Raw genomic sequence first — 15,881 nt, forward strand, 5'->3', positions numbered from 1 at the left:
TAGGGGAGGGGACAGGAGCACAGCTGGGTGGGGACGGGGGAGGGGACAGGGGCACATTGGCAGAGGGTCTCCCGGCAGGCAGGCCGTGTCTTTAGGGAGCGGTGATAGGGGAGGGGACAGGGGCACAGCTGGGCAGAGACGGGGAGGGGACAGGGGCACAGCTAGCAGAGGGTCTCCCAGCGGGGAGGCTGTGTCTTTAGGGAGCGGTGAGCCCTCTCCCTTTTGGGAAGGCAGCTCCATAGCTCACCATTGAGCCTGGCTGCCTTGTTGCTCAGCTCCACGTATCTCTTGAATTTGCTTTTGATTTCCTTCCCGGAGGCGTCCCGCCAGCCCTTCCAGGAGAAGAGGAGCTCGTCGTAATCCCGCGACTTGGCTAGGATGTCGGTGAGGTCTACGAAGGGAGGAAACAACCATGGACTCCCTGCTGTGCCGTGTAACGTGCCGGGACCTGGGCACCCCTGGAGTTCCCTGCTGAACCCACGTCACGAGCTGCAGCCTCTTCTACCATAGATCAGCCACCCCAGAACGGTTCCCCATCGCCTGGTCCTTCTCCACCTGCCCAGGCTCTCCTCCTAGGGCTCTACTGCAAACATCCCCGTGAGCTCACCTGGTGGGACCGTCTCCCACTCCCTGCTAGCTCACCCCATGGGACCGCTGATCCCTGCCATCGTTCTGACTCTGCTTTTCCCTCTAAGTCACCCTCTCCCAAGCCCTCCTTGTAGGTCAGAGTTTTCTCTATTATCCATGTGAATGTAACCCATCCTCTATATTTCACATGCTCTGTGGTGGAACCTCATTCTGCTGGGGAGATTTGAGCTGCTCCAGAGCAATCAAGTAGGGTTGGCTAACACACTGATACTAGACCAGATTTGATATTAGGCTCTGTTGGGTTCCAGCCCTCATGCTGAGATCAAACAAGATTGGAATTACCCAGGCATTTGGGAACTATCAAACTCTTTCTTCCTAGTTTGCTGCACACACATATGGAGATCCCAGCCTTAATTTCTGGAGCATCTTCAGAGAACTTCAGGTGCTGGGTGGTGGAGGTGGGCACCTACCATTCCCTGGAGACCTTGCTACATCTTACCAGGATCCAATGGATAGCACTTGTCCTGTCCCTTGCAGACCTTGGCTACGCTGTATGTGGTCTCCATGTCCGAGAGGATGTTGTTGTACTGAAAAAGAAATGGTATCCACTTAAATGCCTGCTTATTGCTCTGCGCTTGGAGACAATCATAGAATATCAGGCTTGGAAGGGACCTCAGGAGATCATCTAGTCTAACCCCCTGCTCAAAGCAGGACCACTCCCCAATCCAATAGCATAGCCTGTCTCCAGCCACCCTTCTCTGGCCCTTCCATCCAGAGATCTCAAAGCACTTCACAGACATGAATGAATTCAGCCTCACCATTGCCGGGAAGGTAGGGAACAAACATCTCCATTTCACAGGGTGTGTGTGTATAATGGGGGAAGTGGAGGCACAGAGAGACAAGACGTGTCCAAGCTCAATTTGTGAGCCAGTGGCAGCCCCAGGGGCCCGAATCTCCAACCCACAGGATGCAAATCTCCCTCATTTACTCCGGGGGAGTTCTGTCTATCCTGTAAGGGAGGCTGGAGCCTGGGAATCCTGAGTCCTGCTACGGTGCTCTGGGCACTATCCGATGCTCCTCCCTGCCCTCCCACACACACACACACACCCTCTGTCTCTTTCAACAAGAGAGAGCGAACATGGCAAACCAAGTGGTTTAATGGTGGCAGCCCACGCCTGGCATAACTGTACTAATGGAGCCGTTGAAAAATGAGCCATACATCAGTTGCCTCATGCCCCAGTTCTCCAGACAGGCAGAGTTACAGTGTCAGACTACATCTCCCATGATGCACCAGAATCTCCCTTTTGGGGGATGGCAGGCAGTGCATCATGGGACATTGAGTCCAATTGGGGAACCTAAACAATACACGAGAACGTGGGCGTGTGGAAATCCAATTCCAACGGCACCATGCCTGCATGTCCACATTGACATATGTTGACTTTCAGGCATTCAGGTTTTGGAGAAAAGAAATCAGACGCCACCATGTGGAACTAAAGGAGAATCTCCAGGAGGTGTTAGGAGGAGCAGGGCCTATGACAAGCACTTCTGGGTTTATTGGGGGGGGCGCTATTTTTAGCAATTTTTGAGTTTTATGCAGATGTCCAAAAATCAGGGGAGTTCCAGGCCTTTCTCTTGGTATGTACTGGGATGAATTACGATCTACATGACTCATTCCAGCATCTCTCTTTGTAATGTTCCCTCATGTGCTCTAACATCGTGTTTTTTCAAACAGCACAGTGTGAAAGGGCACTAAAGAACCTTCGGGGCACCCTAGCAGGGTCTACATCAGGGTCTCCAATTTTTTTACACCCAAGATCACTTTTTGAATTTAACAACCACCTAGGATCTACCCCGCCTCTTCCCCGAGGCCCCGCCCCACTCACTCGCCACCCCCTCCACTTGCTCTCCCCCACCCTAACTCACTTTTACCGGGCTGGGGCAGGGGGTTGTGATTCGGGAGGGGCTGCGGGCTCTGGGCTGGGGCCGAGGGGTTCACAGTGTGGGAGGGGGCTCCAGGATGAGCCTGGTGCAGGGGGTTGGGGTGTAGGAGGTGGTACGGGGTGTTGGCTCTTGGAGCGGGGTCAAGGCTGGGGCAGAGGTGCAGGAGGGGGTAGAGGGTGCTGGCTCTGAGAAGGGGGTCAGGGCTGGGGCAAGGGGTTGGGGTGCAGGAGGGTTCTTGGGTGCTGGCTCTGGGAGGGGGCTCAGGACTGGGACTTGGGGTGCAGAAGGGGGTTTGGAGTGCAGGAGGGCGGTTGGGGTGCTGGCTGTGGGAGGGGGGTCAGGGCTTGGGTGCAGGAGGGGGTATGGGGTGCTGGGTCTGAGAGGGGAGTCAGGGCTGGGGTGGGGGAGTTGAGGTGCTGGCTCTGGGAGGGGGCTCAGGCCTGTGACAGGGGCTTGGGGTTCAGGAGAAGGTTTGGGGTGCAGGAGGGGGCTTGGGGTTCTGGCTCTGGGAGGTAGCTCAGGGCTGGGGCTTGGGATACAGGAGGAGGCTCGGGGTGCGGCTTCCCATCAGGGGGCACTTACCGCAGGAGGCTCCTGGGTTGGCAGCACAGCAAAGCTAAGGCAGGTTTCCTGCCTGCCCTGGCCCTTCGCCGCTCCTGGAAGGCTTCGCACGCTGCCCCTCTCTGCTGGCACTGCCCCCTCAGCTCCCATTGGCCACAGTTCCCTGTTCCCGGCCAATGGGAGCTGTGGGGGCAGTGCTTGTAGGCAGGAGCAGCATGCGGAGACCCCTGCTCCGCACCACGGGGGACCACTTCTGGAAGCGGCGTGGGGCCGGGACAGGCAGGGAACTTGCCTTGCAGCAGCCCCGCTATGCCACCGGAGACAGTGATCGACTGGGAGAGTCGCCAGGTTTGACCAGTGGATCGCGATTGACCGGTTGGTGACCATGGGTCTACATGGCCCAATCAACGTACAACACGTTAGTGCACTTTAGAACTCACCCCCGCCTCCCATGGTGTGCATTACCGCTCCGTGTAGACAAGCCCCTCGATACAAGTAACCATTTCCAGTGTTTATGGGAGAAACACCGATTTCATTTGTCGGGTATCGGGAAGGGGTTTAATCAGTGTCCTACCTAGGACACACACACACACTCACACACCTCTTGGTCTGTCCCAATAGCACAGAACACAAAGGGCCTCTTTTAAAATGGGCCTGTCACACTGGAGTATCTGGGAGTCGAGAGAAGCATTTCTCTAGAGGCGAAATGACATGCTCAGTAAAGTCTCTTTATTGTGACTGGGAATAATCGGTGTTTTAATGGGGACGTTGTGCCTCCTGCCCAAGCCTGCTGGGAACCCACCATCCTATCCCAATGTGATGTTGTGGGTATGGCCAGGGCTGCGCTCGGACTGTGCTGCTGGAGGAGGCGGATGGGCAGGGAAGGAGGGCGCATGCAGACACACTTTGGTGTAATCTGGCTGGATCATGAAAAACACAGGAGTTCAGCTCCCATTTTGGGTAGAATTACAGACCTGTTACTTTTATCTAACTGGATCTCCCAGACCTGCTTGTAATTCACCCACCAGCAACCTGCAATTAACCCTCTACTGCATCTCGTCCTTCTCCATTTTCAGGTAGGGTGACTGGACAGCAAGTGTGAAAAATCGGGACACGGGGTGGAGGGTAATAGGCGCCTATAGAACAAAAAGCCCCAAATATCGGGACTGTCCCTATCTGGTCACCCTATTTCCAGGATCAGTGCTAGCCCAGGTACAGCCCTCCAGCCAACGGTAACACAGAGAGTTATGCAAAGCAGCCCACAGCTGCCCACCCCTTTCATAGAAGATTACAGGCCCCAGCATGCAACGCTCCAGCTGCATTTCAAGAGCCAAGCCACACTACATGCTGAGACACAGGCTTTGGTTGGTGAACCCCGTGAGGCAGGGATTGTGCCTCCTCTGCTTGGGAAGCTCCCAGCGTGCTGTCTCAGCCCCGCATGGAAGACATGGGAGGCCACAATCCGCTCCATGTTAAGCAGGGCCTTCTGGGTGCTGTCACAGAACACCCTGCGTCCCCCTCATCTCACCTCCTTCAGCTCCAGCTCAGGCAGGGCGGCTCTCTCAATGTCGCTCAGTTTCTTCAGGATGCGCTTGACGTCCTGGTCCTGGAAGTCAGAATAGTCGAACTGCCGGGCCTGCATGCCGTGCTTCAGGGTGTGGGCTGACATCTCCAGGTTTTTCTCTAGCTGCAGGGCCAAGGGGGGGACAGGAAAGGAATCACTCAGTTGGGGTGATCAGACACAGCCCCAGCTAAGAATACTGGTGCGTGGGATCGGCAGCTAGGGCATGCTCTCCCTGCGGGCTGGCCAGAGACCTAGGTCTAGCAAACGAGGCCCAACTCATTTAGGGATGCTGGGAGAAAGGCACCTCCTAGCATATGAATGCTACTCTCTGGCTACCAATATGTGGATGCCCACCTCCTGGGAGCAGCAGGAGCCACCCTGGTTTTCTGTACTTGTCTGCAGTGGGCTTTGGGTACAACCTGCCTGACTTGGTTGCGTCTGACCAAGTGGGTATTCACCCATGAAAGCTCATGCTCCAATACATCTGTTAGTCTATAAGCTGCCACGGGACTCTTTGTCACTTTTTGCCTGACTTTGCTGTCAGCATCACACTGTGTGGCCCGCAGCCTCGTCTCGTACCATGATCTGCTTGTTGTAGTCCGTGATGTTGGTGTTGTACGCCCAGGACGCCTCGCTGTAGGCGTTCCACACCACTTCAGCCGTGCTGTTGTACTCCGCCAAGAAGGCTTGGGCTTGGGCTTCATCCGCTATTTTATCTAGAAGGGGGAAAAACCCACTGGATAAAGCTGCCAAATGAGCTCTTCTCTTCTGTGAGCAGAACCTCCTTGGAGAATCCATGACTGAGCTCTCGCCAGTGCCACAGGCTCTCCACGCACCTGAGTGGGCTCCAATTCCTGCCCTGGGGCCCCCTTAGAGGGACATGACAGGAGAAGCCAACAGATGAGTGGCAGGTTGACGCTAGTGGAGCATCTGCCTTTGTCCATCTGGACAGGAGTAGCCCAGCTGAGCCCGGCATTCTAGACTGTACCAGTCAGCCAACCAGAATGCAACACAGAATGCTACCTCATGGATTATCTGTTATATCAGGAGAGCAGGAATTACTATAACAAAGGAGACCATTGGTCCATCAAGTTGTGGATCAGGTGTCCAGCCAATGGCACATATTTCAAAGGAAGGTGCAGTGCCCCACGAAGCACATGATTGTGATGCTCTCCAGAGCCCAGCTGGAGAACGGTGCTATTTCTGCTAGCCCATCTCACTGTGCTCTAGCAGAGACATCGCCCACCTTCCATGTCTATTCTGAGCAATGCCATGCTGTGTCCATCTGGGGACACCTCCCAACACCCCTGGACCTTCGGGAACGGATAGCTCAGTGGTTTGAGCATTAGCCTACTAAACCCGGGGTTGTGAGCTCAATCCTTGAGGGGGCCATTTAAGGAACGAGGGTAAAAATCTGGGGATTGGTCCTGCTTTGAGCAGGGGGTTGGACTAGATTAGCAAAGCCCACAGGTAAGTGGGGAACATGAAGACCTGAAAGATGGGTCAGAAACAAGAGGGATCGTGGGCTATAATGGCAGAGAGAAAGGAGGGTCAAGGCAAAACTAGGAGGCAAGATCAAACCGTATCTTAGATGCCTATATACAAATGCGAGAAGTATGGGTAATAAGCAGGAAGAACTGGAAGTGCTAATAAATAAATACAACTATGACATTGTTGGCATCACTGAAACTTGGTGAGATATACGCATGATTGGAATGTTGGGTGTGGATGGGTATAAGTTTGTCAGAGGAGAAAAAGGGAGGAGGGTTATGCTTATAATTTAAAAAGTGTACACTTGGACTGAGGTGGAGAATGGCATCGAGAGACGGAAGTGTTGACAGTCCTGGGTTAGGATAAAGGGGTAAAAACAAGGGTGAGGTGTGCAGGGATCTACTAACAGCCACCTAACCAGTGATGAGGCTTTTTAAAACAACTAACAAAATCTCAAAGCCCAAGATGATTGGTGGGATGGGGACTTCAATTATCCAGACTATATGTTGGGAAAATAAACCGGGGGCACAGCTATCCAATAAGTTCTGGACATGCATTGCAGACAAACTTTTATTTCAAGAAGGTTGAAAAAAGCTGACACGAGGGGGAAGTGTTCGGACTTGATTTAACAAAAGGAGGGAGCTCAGTTGAGAATGTGTGAAGAGTAAGATAGGGAAGCTGGGGTGAAAGTGATATGAAATCAAGAGGTTGCATACTCAAGGAAGGTGTAGAAGGGAGTAAGCAAATAGACACAATGGATTTCAGAAGGCAGAATTTGGATAGCTCAGAGAGCGGATAGTAAGGTCCGTGGGAATCAAGACTGAGGGGAAAAATAAACTGTAGGAGAGTTGGCATTCTGTCAAAAGGACACTATTAAGGCCAAGCAAGCTATTCTGATTGGGGTAGGAAAGATAGAAATTGGCAAGCGACCACCCGCGTTAACCACAGATCTTGCCATGACCTGCAAATTAAAAGGAGTCATTAAGAAAGGATGGAAACTAGGGTCAGAATTACAAGGATGAATTAGGCAAATAACACGGGAATGGCGGAAGGGTCAAGTTAGAAAGGCAAACGGACCAATGACATCGAACTGCTATGGAGGAATAAACGAACAAGAAGATTTTGATTCAATACATTGAGAACAGAGGAAGACCGGGAAGGGTAGGTCGCACTGGCCGGCAGGAGGAGGTGAAAATAACCAAAACTTGGAAATGGCAAGAGATTGCTTAATGGATCGTTCCGTGTTTCATTCATTGGAACGTCTGAGGAATGTACTAACCATACGTGAAGGATATGGGAGGGGGTAGAGTTTAGAAGATAAATAAAAAGGCAAGTTAAAAATCACTTAGAAATGTTAGATCCTGCAAGTCACAGGGCTGATGAAAGAATCCTAGATATACAAGGATAAGAAGAGGGATCTGAGCCTCTGCTATTATCTTTGGGTACGAATGGGGAGGACGGGAGAGTTCGCGATAGACGGAAGAAGGGCAATTAGTGCCATGTCTTTTAAAAGGAAATAAAACGAACGAGGAAACACGACCAGTTAGTTTAACTATCTGTGCAGGAAGATAATGGAGCAAGTATTAAAGAATCATCTGCAACCTTGGGAGTGGTAGGTGAACGGGAATCCAGCATGATTTGTAAGAACAAAGTGTGTTCAAACCGAATCTGATCAGCTGTTCTTTGATAGGATACGAGCGCTGGTGGATAGGAGAGAAGCGTGTGGGATGTGGTATACCTAGACTTTGACGTAAGGCATCTGATCCGGTCTTGCATGATATCCTTATCGCATAAAATAGGCAAAGTCGAATTTAGACTGGGGTACATCGGATGGGCAAATGGTGGAGTAACCGTACTAGAGAGTAGTTATGTGGCGCTCCATCTGCTGGAGTGAATAGAACAAGTGGGGTTCCGCGGGGTGCTGTTGTTGGGACCGTTTCTGTTCAATATCTTTCATCAACGACTTAGATGTTGGCATGAAAGTCGCTCATTAAGTTTGCGGACGATACTGATTGACAAATTGGAGAAAGGTCGGGTAAACCGGATGAAGCAATAACAGACAAAGCAAAGTGCCCTGCCATTGAGGAAGGAACAATCAGTTTCACAACATCACTGGGAAGAATGTCTGAGAAGGAGCTTGAGAGATAAGAGATTAGGGGGTCAGTAGTGGAAGCACAGCAATATGAGTCAACAGGTCGTTGATCTGTTGCAAAAAGCAACGTGGATTCTGGGATCATTAAAGGTGGTGTAAACAAGACACAGAGAAGTATTCTTCCGCTCATCTGCACCTGTAGGCCTCAACTGGAAGTATGGTGTCCAGGTCGGCACCGCATTCCAAGAAAGATGGTGGAGAAATTGGAGAGGGTCCGACAAGAGCACAAGAATGTTAAAGGCCATTGAGAACAGACCTAATGAAGCGAAGGTGAGAGATGAATGGGTTTATTTAGTTGGAAAGAGGAAAGACTGAGGGGGCAGGACAGCAGTTTCAGGGATCTAAAGCCGGGTCATAGGAGGATGGGAAGAAAACTGTTCACCTGAGCCTCAATGAATGAGAAAGAAGCGATGGGCTTAACTGCAGCAGAGGGAGATTCTAGGTTGGCATAGGAAAAAGTCTCCTAACTGTCGGTAGGTTAAACACTGGAATAAATTGCCTAGGGAGGATGTGGAAGTCTCCATCTTGGAGATGTTTAGAGTAGGTTAGATAAATGTCTATCAGGGATGGTCTAGACAGTATTTGGTCCTGCCATGAGGGCAGGGGACTGGACTCGATGACCTCTCGAGGTCCCTTCCAGTCCTAGAGTCTATGAATCTATGAATCTATGAAAAACCTCCTGAGGTCCCTTCCAACCCTATGATTCCATGACCCAGCTCTGGGGCAAAGGGACAGTGCTGAGGCTTTACCAATGCCATCAGGGTAGCCATCAGGGACAGGCGGGCGCCACTCGAAGTCTGGCCAGCCCAGTGTTTCATTCTTTTCGGTGTTCTGTTTCTGAAGCCACTCTGTCACAGGGCTGAAGTACTCCAGTAAGGCCCCAGCGTCCATCTTCTCCGTGCCAGTCAGATTGAAGAGGATCTCTTGCCACGGCTTGGAAGAGCCAGCTTTCAACACCTCACTGTGGAGAACCGGGAAAGCAAATGCCAGCAAGAGACATTGAAATGGACAGCCCCAAGCACAGCATGTGTGGTTTTGCACATCAAGATACGGGTGTGATGCTGGCAGAGCAGGTGCCAGCTCATGCCAAAGTCCCCATGGCTCCACTGAACACTGACACACACATCTGGAATCAGTCTAGCTCACCTGTGTGTTAGTATTATTTAAACAGGTATTAGAATGATAAAAATGTGTCTAAACTTTACTGAATGCTTGTGAGTCGCTGCCTGCATTGCTCTCACTGATAGCATCTGTACCCCATAGTGTAATATTTGAGCCGTTGTATTGTGATCCTCTGTGACTCTCCAGACAGGAGAGAGACATTAATTACTACTAAGTGCTAATCATCAACAGAATGTGTTATGTCCTCCCCAACAGGAAAGGTCCATGGACACCACACAGACTACTGTGGGATGTTAAAGAGCAGGGCCGTCCTTACCCATAGGCAAACTACGCAGGGCACCAAATTGCTCCAAATTTCCTGGTGCCCTATGCAGCTGCGTGCTGCTTCAGTGGTCAGCCCAACCCCCTGGCCAGAAAGCTGTCCCTGCCACTGCTCCACTCCTGCCCCACCTCTTCCCACTCCTGCTCCACCCCAGCCCCACCCCCATTCCACCCCTTCCCCAAAACCCTTGCCCCTGCCCCACCCTGCCTCTTCGCACCCCTGCTCCACCCCAGCCCCACCCCCATTCCACCCCTTCCCCAAAACCCTTGCCCCTGCCCCACCCTGCCTCTTCGCACCCCTGCTCCACCCCAGCCCCACCCCCATTCCACCCCTTCCCCAAAACCCTTGCCCCTGCCCCACCCTGCCTCTTCGCACCCCTGCTCCACCCCAGCCCCACCCCCATTCCACCCCTTCCCCAAAACCCTTGCCCCTGCCCCACCCTGCCTCTTCGCACCCCTGCTCCACCCCAGCCCCACCCCCATTCCACCCCTTCCCCAAAACCCTTGCCCCTGCCCCACCCTGCCTCTTCGCACCCCTGCTCCACCCCAGCCCCACCCCCATTCCACCCCTTCCCCAAAACCCTTGCCCCTGCCCCACCCTGCCTCTTCGCACCCCTGCTCCACCCCAGCCCCACCCCCATTCCACCCCTTCCCCAAAACCCTTGCCCCTGCCCCACCCTGCCTCTTCGCACCCCTGCTCCACCCCAGCCCCACCCCCATTCCACCCCTTCCCCAAAACCCTTGCCCCTGCCCCACCCTGCCTCTTCGCACCCCTGCTCCACCCCAGCCCCACCCCCATTCCACCCCTTCCCCAAAACCCTTGCCCCTGCCCCACCCTGCCTCTTCGCACCCCTGCTCCACCCCAGCCCCACCCCCATTCCACCCCTTCCCCAAAACCCTTGCCCCTGCCCCACCCTGCCTCTTCGCACCCCTGCTCCACCCCAGCCCCACCCCCATTCCACCCCTTCCCCAAAACCCTTGCCCCTGCCCCACCCTGCCTCTTCGCACCCCTGCTCCACCCCAGCCCCACCCCCATTCCACCCCTTCCCCAAAACCCTTGCCCCTGCCCCACCCTGCCTCTTCGCACCCCTGCTCCACCCCAGCCCCACCCCCATTCCACCCCTTCCCCAAAACCCTTGCCCCTGCCCCACCCTGCCTCTTCGCACCCCTGCTCCACCCCAGCCCCACCCCCATTCCACCCCTTCCCCAAAACCCTTGCCCCTGCCCCACCCTGCCTCTTCGCACCCCTGCTCCACCCCAGCCCCACCCCCATTCCACCCCTTCCCCAAAACCCTTGCCCCTGCCCCACCCTGCCTCTTCGCACCCCTGCTCCACCCCAGCCCCACCCCCATTCCACCCCTTCCCCAAAACCCTTGCCCCTGCCCCACCCTGCCTCTTCGCACCCCTGCTCCACCCCAGCCCCACCCCCATTCCACCCCTTCCCCAAAACCCTTGCCCCTGCCCCACCCTGCCTCTTCGCACCCCTGCTCCACCCCAGCCCCACCCCCATTCCACCCCTTCCCCAAAACCCTTGCCCCTGCCCCACCCTGCCTCTTCGCACCCCTGCTCCACCCCAGCCCCACCCCCATTCCACCCCTTCCCCAAAACCCTTGCCCCTGCCCCACCCTGCCTCTTCGCACCCCTGCTCCACCCCAGCCCCACCCCCATTCCACCCCTTCCCCAAAACCCTTGCCCCTGCCCCACCCTGCCTCTTCGCACCCCTGCTCCACCCCAGCCCCACCCCCATTCCACCCCTTCCCCAAAACCCTTGCCCCTGCCCCACCCTGCCTCTTCGCACCCCTGCTCCACCCCAGCCCCACCCCCATTCCACCCCTTCCCCAAAACCCTTGCCCCTGCCCCACCCTGCCTCTTCGCACCCCTGCTCCACCCCAGCCCCACCCCCATTCCACCCCTTCCCCAAAACCCTTGCCCCTGCCCCACCCTGCCTCTTCGCACCCCTGCTCCACCCCAGCCCCACCCCCATTCCACCCCTTCCCCAAAACCCTTGCCCCTGCCCCACCCTGCCTCTTCGCACCCCTGCTCCACCCCAGCCCCACCCCCATTCCACCCCTTCCCCAAAACCCTTGCCCCTGCCCCACCCTGCCTCTTCGCACCCCTGCTCCACCCCAGCCCCACCCCCATTCCACCCCTTCCCCAAAACCCTTGCCCCTGCCCCACCCTGCCTCTTCGCACCCCTGCTCCACCCCAGCCCCACCCCCATTCCACCCCTTCCCCAAAACCCTTGCCCCTGCCCCACCCTGCCTCTTCGCACCCCTGCTCCACCCCAGCCCCACCCCCATTCCACCCCTTCCCCAAAACCCTTGCCCCTGCCCCACCCTGCCTCTTCGCACCCCTGCTCCACCCCAGCCCCACCCCCATTCCACCCCTTCCCCAAAACCCTTGCCCCTGCCCCACCCTGCCTCTTCGCACCCCTGCTCCACCCCAGCCCCACCCCCATTCCACCCCTTCCCCAAAACCCTTGCCCCTGCCCCACCCTGCCTCTTCGCACCCCTGCTCCACCCCAGCCCCACCCCCATTCCACCCCTTCCCCAAAACCCTTGCCCCTGCCCCACCCTGCCTCTTCGCACCCCTGCTCCACCCCAGCCCCACCCCCATTCCACCCCTTCCCCAAAACCCTTGCCCCTGCCCCACCCTGCCTCTTCGCACCCCTGCTCCACCCCAGCCCCACCCCCATTCCACCCCTTCCCCAAAACCCTTGCCCCTGCCCCACCCTGCCTCTTCGCACCCCTGCTCCACCCCAGCCCCACCCCCATTCCACCCCTTCCCCAAAACCCTTGCCCCTGCCCCACCCTGCCTCTTCGCACCCCTGCTCCACCCCAGCCCCACCCCCATTCCACCCCTTCCCCAAAACCCTTGCCCCTGCCCCACCCTGCCTCTTCGCACCCCTGCTCCACCCCAGCCCCACCCCCATTCCACCCCTTCCCCAAAACCCTTGCCCCTGCCCCACCCTGCCTCTTCGCACCCCTGCTCCACCCCAGCCCCACCCCCATTCCACCCCTTCCCCAAAACCCTTGCCCCTGCCCCACCCTGCCTCTTCGCACCCCTGCTCCACCCCAGCCCCACCCCCATTCCACCCCTTCCCCAAAACCCTTGCCCCTGCCCCACCCTGCCTCTTCGCACCCCTGCTCCACCCCAGCCCCACCCCCATTCCACCCCTTCCCCAAAACCCTTGCCCCTGCCCCACCCTGCCTCTTCGCACCCCTGCTCCACCCCAGCCCCACCCCCATTCCACCCCTTCCCCAAAACCCTTGCCCCTGCCCCACCCTGCCTCTTCGCACCCCTGCTCCACCCCAGCCCCACCCCCATTCCACCCCTTCCCCAAAACCCTTGCCCCTGCCCCACCCTGCCTCTTCGCACCCCTGCTCCACCCCAGCCCCACCCCCATTCCACCCCTTCCCCAAAACCCTTGCCCCTGCCCCACCCTGCCTCTTCGCACCCCTGCTCCACCCCAGCCCCACCCCCATTCCACCCCTTCCCCAAAACCCTTGCCCCTGCCCCACCCTGCCTCTTCGCACCCCTGCTCCACCCCAGCCCCACCCCCATTCCACCCCTTCCCCAAAACCCTTGCCCCTGCCCCACCCTGCCTCTTCGCACCCCTGCTCCACCCCAGCCCCACCCCCATTCCACCCCTTCCCCAAAACCCTTGCCCCTGCCCCACCCTGCCTCTTCGCACCCCTGCTCCACCCCAGCCCCACCCCCATTCCACCCCTTCCCCAAAACCCTTGCCCCTGCCCCACCCTGCCTCTTCGCACCCCTGCTCCACCCCAGCCCCACCCCCATTCCACCCCTTCCCCAAAACCCTTGCCCCTGCCCCACCCTGCCTCTTCGCACCCCTGCTCCACCCCAGCCCCAGCCCTTCCCCTGAACTACGTCCTGGGGGACTGCAGCAGGGGTCAGGAGCGTCCCACATTCACTGGCGGCGGGAGGTGGAGCAACCCAGCCCCAGCCCGCTCCGCTCTCCCGGCTCCCAGCTCCGCCACCGGTGAGTGTTGTGGGGAGGTTCCCCCTGTCCCCCAAGTCCCAAGGCTGAGAGCCAGGGGAGCAGAGTGGAGCAGGCTGGGACCGGGGCACTCCACTTCCTGCCGCCCTGTGAGTGCGGGATCAGGCGCACCCTGCAATCACAGGTCAGCAGGAAGTGGAGCGACCCGGCCCCAACCTGCTCCACCGGCTTGTGCTGGGGGGTGGCTCCCCCCCCATCCCCCAAATCTGCTCTTGCCGCACACAGATCTTGGGTGCAGCCCCCCTTCCCTCCCGGAGGCCTGGGAACCTCCCCCCTCCCTCCGCAGGAAAAGCCCTGTTAAAGAGGATAAAAGACTTTGTTCTGCCCTTACATGAAGATGAATCATGTAAGTGGATTCCTCTGATCAGCTGAGTTTGCAGCTCAGAGAACATGGCAGGAAGGGAATAAAAATCCCAAGCAAAAGGAACCTGGTATCTCTATGCTGCTTGGATGCTGAGGGCCCAGGGTGTTCTAGATATAAGGAAGAGATCCCCCGCTGCTTACCCTGGGCTAGCTCTAAAGGACACATACAGCTTGCAGATTACAGAACTTCTATTACCTTTTGAAACTTGATTGTAATTGGTTTGTGTAGCTATATTGATCTGCTTTAACCCTGGAAATAACTCTCTAATTTCCTTTGCCAACGTAATCAATCTTTATATAGTTTATGATAACACTGGCCACAAGTGTTTGCTTTGGTGTGAGAGCTTTGGGGTGACCTGGGGTCAGTGACTGGTCCTTTGAGACTGGGACTAACCTGAATATTGCTGTGATTCTTGTCACAAAAGTACCTTCACCTGGGTGGTGGGGTAGATGGGGGTATCCAAGGGGTCTCCATGCATAGGCTGTTATAGGACCTGAGGAGTTCACACTCCCTAATTGGTTGATGAGCTTTAAGTGTGGAATTCACAGTCAGTTTGGGGTTTGTGACCTGCTTCCTAACAGTCTGCCCCGAGTCACTGCAGCCGGCGTTATGGGCAATCGATTCCCAGGCTTCAGGGGATCAGCTGGCCACCCCGGGCTCAGGGGAGCAGCTCTTCTCACCATGTGCTTAGGTCACTTGGGAAAATGACACCCAGACCCCTAAATCACTTAGGTGTCTTAAAAAGTTTGACAACTGGACTGTTTTTGGGCTTCACTCTGGCCTGGAGTTGCACCAGCTTATACTAGTGCTGGGGGGAGGGATAGCTTGGTGGTTTGAGCATTGGCCTGCTAAACTTGGGGTTATGAGTTCAATCCTTGAGGGGGCCATTTAGGGAACTGGGGCAAAAATATGTCAGGGGATTGGTCCTGCTTTGAGCAAGGGGTTGGACTAGATGATCTCCAGAAGTCTCTTCCAACCCTGATGTTCTATGGATTTGCAGGAAGTATAGCCTTTACACACATCACCCCACCCGTCCCTGTATGGGGAACCTGTCCTTAGCTGGGACTTGAACAGGGATTCAGGCATTTAAAACAGCCACGCCACCACTTGAGCTAAAGGGTAAACTTCAGCTAGCCCTAGTGCAGAGACTGACAGCCTCCTAGACCTCTGGCCTGCAGGGAGCAGGCATCACATATCCCCCTCGTGAACCAATGCACTGATCCCATACAAACGGTCGTACTGGCTGAGACCAACAGTCCTTCTAGCCCAATCTCAGGTCTTCTGACAGTGGCCAATGCCTGATGCTTCAGAGGAAACCAATGAGAGAGAGAGGCTAGTTGGGGAATAAAGACCTCCACCCCCCTGCATTTGTGACCCCTTGTGGTCCTTTCTAACCGCCCGGCTAGGGCTAGGGCTCCAGGCTGAGCAGCTCATCCCCTTCTTTCCCAAATCCCGCCTTGGCTCTCACCCGAGTTTTGCTCCTGCCTCTTTGGACATGTAGATGTCACAGGTGTGCAGAGGGCCAGTGTGATTGGCAGCTTGGCACAGGGCCTTGTGAAACTGGAACTGCAGGATAAAGCTCACAAAGTACCTGTGAAGAAAGATTGTGCCATGAGAACGGCCATGTTGGGTCAGACCAAAGGTCCATCTAGCCCAGTATCCTGTCCTCTGACAGCGGCCAGTGCCAGGTGCCCCAGAGGGAATGAAAAGAACAGGTCATCACCAAGTGATCCATCTCCTGTTGCTCTGGCAAACA

At 56.1% G+C, this 15,881-nt stretch overlaps 1 protein-coding gene across 1 annotated transcript in view; it reads right to left on the minus strand.

Annotated features, from left to right (window-relative positions):
• Positions 1-15,881, minus strand: part of ACE (angiotensin I converting enzyme) — a 63,072-nt gene that overhangs the window by 11,614 nt on the left and 35,577 nt on the right. The window contains exons 11-16 of the mRNA XM_032805461.2: positions 15,594-15,716; positions 9,047-9,258; positions 5,234-5,370; positions 4,619-4,777; positions 1,088-1,175; positions 248-391 (exon numbers count right to left, since the gene is read on the minus strand). Of these exons, the coding sequence (XP_032661352.1) occupies positions 248-391; positions 1,088-1,175; positions 4,619-4,777; positions 5,234-5,370; positions 9,047-9,258; positions 15,594-15,716 (863 nt within the window). The remainder of the gene's footprint in view (positions 1-247; positions 392-1,087; positions 1,176-4,618; positions 4,778-5,233; positions 5,371-9,046; positions 9,259-15,593; positions 15,717-15,881) is intronic.

Source organism: Chelonoidis abingdonii, chromosome 21 (assembly GCF_003597395.2).
Source record: "Chelonoidis abingdonii isolate Lonesome George chromosome 21, CheloAbing_2.0, whole genome shotgun sequence".
Taxonomy (NCBI): Eukaryota; Metazoa; Chordata; order Testudines; family Testudinidae; genus Chelonoidis; species Chelonoidis abingdonii.